Source organism: Pteropus medius, unplaced genomic scaffold (genome assembly GCF_902729225.1).
Source record: "Pteropus medius unplaced genomic scaffold, Ma_sr-lr_union100, whole genome shotgun sequence".
Taxonomy (NCBI): Eukaryota; Metazoa; Chordata; class Mammalia; order Chiroptera; family Pteropodidae; genus Pteropus; species Pteropus medius.
Genome location: NW_024351073.1, coordinates 3,791,859 through 3,799,432, shown reverse-complemented (window position 1 = coordinate 3,799,432; position 7,574 = coordinate 3,791,859). Strand labels below are relative to the sequence as shown.

The following is a 7,574-nucleotide window of genomic DNA, read 5'->3' as shown; positions in this document are numbered from 1 at the left end:
GGATTAATGACAATAGGCAGAAGGTAATTACTCTTGGTATAAAAGTGAGAGGAAAGAAGTCCATATTCTTGCCTTTTTGTTAGTCCGGGTCATTCTCTCTCTTTCCTCCTCACACGTCATTACTGGGCCTTTGGGGCACCTGTTTTAATTATTCCAATTTTCTTAAAGACTAAACGCTACTTTGCTTTACATATTGTGTCTTGGGTAAAACACATGGGTTGTTGTTACTGATGGGGGGGAGGGAGGAGGAAGAATCAGATAGGGAGCTCAATCAACAAACTACCTGTATCCTCTAAAGTAGTGGTTCTCAAACTTGACATACGTGTACTAAAATGCCCTAGATGGCTTGTTAAACCAGAATGCTCAGCCTCACCTCAAATTCTGGATTCAGCAAGGTTTGGGACTGGGACCAGTAATCTGAATTTCTAACAAAATCCCAGATGATGCTGAGACGCTGGTTAGGTACACACACTTGGAGAACAATTGTGTAATGAAATCAGTAGTCAGGAGGCCAAAGAAGACCTGGGTGGACACTAAGGAAAAACAGTATCTCCCTTTTTAGGTGTTCAGGACATAGAATATTACTTACAAGCTTATCACCTGCTCAAAAACAACCAGACGTATGTTAATCATTAAGAATTATAATTGACAAAATTAGTAGCTAGAGGAAATTTCTTTCCAAGGATAAACCTTATCCCTAAATAACTTTTTAAAAGAGACAGTGTTTGTCTCTTCCATATTTAAGGATTGTTGTAGAATCCAGTACTATGGGAATGACCTGCTCAATTAGCCTATTTAAGTTTTGATATCAATATCCTTGGACTAACTTAAAAGTGAATATTATAAATTCAAAATTTCTGTTCTACCTGCAATAAAATTCAAAATTAGAGTTTCCGAATATTTTTAGCCTTGTGTTAAGATCAAAAATAATTTTACCTCAGTTGTTTTTTAACCTGATTAAAACAGTAGTAGTAAAAAAGAATTCATCTGGCAAATGTACTGTTTGTAGATACTAGCCAGTTATTAAAAACACATTTCTATTAAAATTGTTCTTAATTTCTTAGATTTAGAGCACCTGATATCTGGACCCACCTGAGATTTTATTTTACAGATAAAAATGAGTGGATAAAAATACATTACAATAATTAGTGAAGCCGTTCTAATTTAGCCTGAAGAGATTTAAAATTCCCTGTGATGGCTTGTACTGCTATTGAAGAGCTCATAGACTGGAGCTCAACCAGATAACCACAAATAGCATCCAGGCAGAGATTTGTAAATCTTCTCCTGTAAAGGAAAAGACACCTGATCAATTATCTATACATTTGTATACATTTGGAAATATTTCTTCCTATATGACTTCCTTCCAACTTCTGCTAACCTTATACTCCCACAGAAGTGCAAAGACCACAAGATTAAGTACATGGCAAATAGATGAAAACGGAGATGGAAACTCAGGGGGTAGGAAGTATATTCTCACACAATCACCATTTTTCTTCTGAAGATTATTATAATGAGAAGGTAGCAGTAAGGGATGGCTCCCTTAAATTAATATTAAATTACTTACATTCTTTTGGCCTTTTCAAACAAATATATCTTAAAATGGCCAATAACATCACAAAGCCATAACTGAAGTGTCTTAGCTCACTAACTCAAAGCAGAAAGAGTTTAGAAGTAATTCCTAAGTATAACCTTTTACTTGTAGAAACAATTTAGAACAAGGGTTGAAAAATGGAAAAAACTCTAACTGTTCATATATGCTGATTAATATCATTCAAATAGTTATTGTTAACAAATGAGCCTAAATCTACACTTCTTTATAATTTCCATATCTTTCTTCGTGCTCTCTAAATTTGTTACCCAGATATTTATTACAAGCATTTAAAAGTTTTTCTATAATACAATATCTAATTCATAGTTACCTCTCACAATTTAAGACCTGGCTAGGATTCTCAACATATTTTGTCAATAGTACATGTATACAATCCAAAAGGTGCAGTGGTTTCTTCATTCTGTTCCAGAATGGATCCTATAAAGAAAATACACATCCTGAGTTAAAAGTCAAATGGTGCCAATTGATTTTTTAACCATTTATCTTAGTTAAAACAGCCATCAAAGTCCAAGGAAAAAGCTTGCTGACATTGAAATAAGCATTTACTATTATTATGTGGTTACTAAATTATATATCTGGTTATGGTTAATTTTTACACAACATTGAAAACTGCATTGTGATGTTACTTATGAACCAATCCACTTTGTAGAGCATGTAAATTTCCTGTTAGGAACCTGAGGTAAGAGAAAAAATCCATCTCTTCCCAACAGCCGTGACACCATTTTTACTGTGAACCTATGCAGACTTAGTCTGATGTTGTAAATGCGAGACTAAATTAGTGGCAAAAGAATTTTAATTCTAGTTCTGGCTTCACAAGTTACTAGCTATGTGACTTGAGCAGATTATTTAACATCTCTGCCCTTTTCAGAAGTAGTAGAAAAGGGGATACTACTACTTGCTTATTTCCATCATAGGCTCATTGTGAGGCTTAAATGAGGTACACAAGTGCCTTGTAAAACACTATTATGAACGTTTTGATGATGCTATTATAATAAGGACATGATCTAGTTCAACAGGGTTTTATTTGGATCTTTTATCTTAGTAGGATAAAAATTACAAAATATATAGTCTAATAAAGTTCAATATGGTGAGAAAGATCTTTAAACATTGATATTTTAGATGAAGTTACAATGAATAGTTATTCTGTTGTTTTAAAGTATATGATGATTCTTAATGTAATGTTTAGTCTATTCACCAAGAATAAAGCAGAAATTATGGTAAGTAATATTAAAAAGTAACATTTGATTTTCATCATGATATAAAGCAAAACCACTCTCATTATTGGTTTTAAAAGTCTGAATTATGGTAATTTCTGATACTAAACCAATGAAGCAAATTTGTGATGTACTGGACAATGAGATATTTATAAACATGCAAGCAGAACATGCCACTCCTATATCTAGAAAAAGTTAACTTTAAATAAATGATTTTACTTAATATTTTCCTTACCCGTGACTTGAACAAGTGATCATATACTTCCAGCAGTCTAGGTAATGGCACTCCAATTTCATTCATTGTCTGTATTACAAAACCCACATCCCAGTTTAAAGTACAAACTTGCTGTTCTAAGAACTGAACAATAAAATCTAGGGAAGGAAAGAGATCTAATATTAGGATTTACTCTCCTCCTCCAAGCTTTATTGATATATAATTGAAATATAACATTGTGTAAGTTCAAGGTGTAATGTGTCGATCTGATACATATGTACTGCAAACATTTAGCAAAAGGTTAACATCCTTCACCTCACATGATTACTATTTTTTGTTGTTGTTATAGGGCTGTTAACTCTTAATAATAAAAATAGGCATTATTCATAAATGAGCAGTTTCTAGGGGGAAATCCTTTTAAAAAAGCAATTAAAAAATTATAGAAAATCAGCAAATCTATAGAGATGGAGAGTAGGCTAGTGGCTGCCTAGAGCTGGAGGGTGGAAAGGGGTCAGTAGTGACTGCTACATGGTTTCTTTTGGGGGTGATGAAAATGGTCTAAGTTTATGGTAATGGCTGCAAACTGTGATATGCTAAAGCCATTGAATTACATTTAAAGCTATGAGAAAAAATGACATTTTAGTGAATTTGGATAATACAGAAAGGTACAAGAAAATAGGGACCATCCACAATCCCACTAAAGGAGAGAATCCACTGATAATATTTCTTTAATGTATTAATATACTACAGTCTCAATTCAAAAGGCTACTGCATCCTAATTTTAGAAATATTAAATGTTTTTAATGCTGTACTTCTCCCAGGTCCATAAGTTATTTATTTTGATGGTTTTAATGTGCTACCCATTTTCACTTTTTACAACATGTCATATCATAAATAAGATAATGGGTAACATTTAAATTTATATTTATGATACCTGAAATGATACCAATGTGAATATCCATGGGTAAGAAGAATCACTAAAAAAGCTGGCACTGAACCTAGATCTCCCCTAGAATTTACCATGTAAAGACTTCAGACGGCTAAGAAAAATTCTAAAAACTCTAATCTTGTTCTAGTTTGAAATTCCCTGAGCTTGTTTGACATTGAGAGACTGATAGAAAAAGGCAGGCCTCTTCTACCCTAAACTTAATTGGGTCCAACATTAAAAATCTAAGTCAATACCCCTCACAAAAGGGATTGTGTAGAATGTGAACTTTTGTATTAAAATTGTCATGTTTCACATACTTTCATATATAGACAGATAGACAGACAGACGTTTGCTCTTTATATTTCTGGTCAATGAAATGGCATAACAGTTCATGCTGTACTTACAAGAAATAAGGGTATGATTGTAATCATTTTATTTCTTACCACGTCCAGGGAATAAATACTAAATCAGAGATGGTCTGTAAACAAGTTTGTATCCTCATTTGTAAAGAACAATTTAATATTATGTTATGAGCTTTCTCATATTTCTCAACATCTTTCAAAAACATAAAGTGGTTAACATTCTATTTTATGAATGTATTTATGTTGATTCTATTGTTTCACAACTGAAGAAAACATGATAGGCTGGCAAATAGCTCATAATAATTAGAATCATCTATATAACAATTATAGTCAGCATATTTGATTAAGACAATGGTTCAAAAATTATACTTTTAACACAACTACTTCCTGTTTTAAAGAAAAATATTTCTTCAAATAAGAGCAGTTGAATCAATCATAAAGTACCCATTCACAAAAACATCAGCTATTTTTCTTTTCTTCACAAGTTTGTATAGGGTTACCAACAATATAATCACTATGGTCTGTTAGTCAACCCTATCTCGAGATAGATATATAAACTTGGAATGTCAGTCAAACAAAGTTCCGTACCCAACTATTCATCAACAAATTCTGCTATTCTTTGGAGGTCTATTTCTGAAGAGGTAGAATTAAATTGCTCACCTAAATAGCAACAAAGAAATGATTTCACTCTAAAGATCATTATTTTTCCATGTCAATGAAGAAAACCATCAAAAGAAAAAAGCTCATGACAGCACCTGAGATTGGTTACTGCTTACCTAAAGGAAAGAAGCGAGGTGTGCCAGCATAAATTTTGCCAAGGAGCACAATCTTCAAACTAAGAGCATGCATTCTATCTGAAGAGCTCAATGTCACACTTTCATTCAATTCTATAAGAAAGAGGCATGTCATTAGAAACCCAATTTATTTTTAATGTGAAGTGTTTAAACTGGCTATTTTGCTTCAAAATACCCTAGAACGGATATTCACATTAATATGATGAGCAGATTCTGTTTCTGTTAGTTTCTGGTATACTCTCTTGTCTTACCTAGGCACTGGTTATGAGATTCTGAGGGAAGTGTCTCAGTCTCCCTTATTAAACAGCATAAACCAAAAAAATGACACTGAGAGTTCCCTCTAATATTCACTCACTGGGAACATTCTCTAGAGCAGCAGTCTCCAACAGTCTCCAACCTTTTTGGCACCAGGGACTGGAGCTACTATATGTATGTAATGCCTGATGATCTGAGGTGGAGCTGAGGCGGTGATGCTAGCCCTGGTAAGCGGCTGCAAATACAGATGAAGCTTCAATTGCTTGTCTGCTGCTCACCTCCTGTTATGTGGCCTGATTCCTAAAAGGCCACAGACTAGGACCAGTCTGCGGTGGGTATGGGAGAAGCGGGGTTGGGGGACCCCTGCATTAGAGGACCACCCCGTACCATATCCAGGTAACCCTCCATATACCCTCTACTCATAGTTTTCATGAGCCCTAGATATATGAGCCGCTAGCAGTTTATGTTCCTTTACCAAGTCACTAAGTAATGTATGCTAAATATACTTATGAGTGAACACTTACCTTTTTCTATGATATCTTGCCAAAGTGTCTGCACCAATATAGGGTCTGAATAGCCAGCACAATGAATTATTGCAAGTTTACACTCTGCGAGTTTAAATGGGTCAGCAAATTCCCCATAAAGCTGTGGGAGAAAATGCCAACATTATACATTCAACCAGAGGTCAGCATCCAGAAATTAATAGTGAAACATTACTTGAAAGTTAAAAAGAACCCCAAATTTTATATAATATTCCTTAAATATGATATAAAGATATGCTGTGTAGCTGGTCATAACTCTAAAAGTGCTGAATGAATGGTAAATACATTCAAATAGATTGTAGTATGTGTGCATTGTGCTTTTTCCTGGCTGGGAGATGTTGCAGTGACTTTTCTTCTAGAATTAGTGTTGTCTAAAGTAGGGTTTGAAGAATCACAGAAACACTGACAAATCTCAGGGTACTTAAGGGTACTGAAGCCAAGAATAAATGAAGAAGGAACTAACTGATTGCAAGAGTATGGAGCAGCTGAGAGAGTTACATAAAGATGTTACTTTTCTTAAGACAAGAAGTAAGGCAATAAAATAGCTGGCAGGAGTTTTAACAAAGCCCTGACGTGAGGCTGATAGATTTTTGATAGCCACTGACCTGTAAAGAGAAACTCAGTTCTTTGTAACAGTCGGATACCACAGCAGTGATTTGTCAGCTCAATGACATGCCACAAAAGATGGCTTATTTTGTAGGGGTAGGTTAATCTTTCCCATGAAACAAAAAATTAAATGCAAAAAAACCAAGGAATTTGTAGATATTAAGTGACTGCTTGACTGCTATGGGAATTCTACTTGTTTTTTAAATTACCTTAGTTATGTCCATTAGCTCAGAATCCAGCTGAGAAATTGCATCCTGTACAGAAGAATGATGGGAATATTGCCTTTGCAGTGTCTCTTGTATCTGAAGTTGGATCCTAGCAACCTAGTTGGGAAAGAAAAAAAGAAGTCTTAATTTCTTTATGAAAAATCAACTGGTACTCAATCATATAGGTCCTAGAATCTGACTTTAAATTTGTTAAATGAAAAGTAACGTATAAATAAAGACTTCTATGATAATAGACTAGCAACTCTTCATAACATAAAATATCTCACAGAAAGTGTACTGTTGCAGAGTCTCTGCTGCCCACCAATACCCATGCCTCCTATGACTATAGTCAGAGGAATGGCTAGACCATACTTTCCAGCCTCCTTTGTAGAGAAGTATGGACATAAGAGTAAGCTCTCTGCAAAGAAACATGAGTGGAAGTGAAGTATGTCATTTCAGAGCTGAGGTTTTGAAGAGTGAATGTGTTCCTTACATGATCCTTTTCCTTTCCTCCCTCACTGAAGAGGCCACTCACAATAGTAGAGCCAGAAAATAGAACTGATGTCCCCAAATCAACCAAGCAGAAGAAAGCCACCTGCCAATCAGGAACACCCATTCTGGATTTTGTGAATAAGAAAGAAGCTTTTGTATTTGGACCATTAAACGTTTTTGGGTCTCTTAGTTAAGGCAGTTTAGCCTACTCTACTTCATGCATTTACTTATTAGCTTCCAGAATAAATGGTGAATGGGGATATAATCTGCTTCATGTTAAAGCAGTTGGAAAAAATCTATAGAAATGATATAGAGAAAACTTTTAAATTGCAGCAATGTCCTATGACCCAAA

General features: G+C 34.6%; 1 protein-coding gene across 1 annotated transcript in view; it reads right to left on the bottom strand.

Moving 5' to 3' along the window:
* Positions 1-1,081: 1,081 nt before the first annotated feature.
* Positions 1,082-7,574, bottom strand: part of NUP155 (nucleoporin 155) — a 51,382-nt gene continuing 44,889 nt past the window's right edge. The window contains exons 30-35 of the mRNA XM_039842638.1: positions 6,734-6,847; positions 5,901-6,021; positions 5,104-5,214; positions 3,059-3,195; positions 1,920-2,026; positions 1,082-1,284 (exon numbers count right to left, since the gene is read on the bottom strand). Coding sequence (XP_039698572.1) covers positions 1,146-1,284; positions 1,920-2,026; positions 3,059-3,195; positions 5,104-5,214; positions 5,901-6,021; positions 6,734-6,847 — 729 coding nt within the window. The 3' untranslated portion in view covers positions 1,082-1,145. The remainder of the gene's footprint in view (positions 1,285-1,919; positions 2,027-3,058; positions 3,196-5,103; positions 5,215-5,900; positions 6,022-6,733; positions 6,848-7,574) is intronic.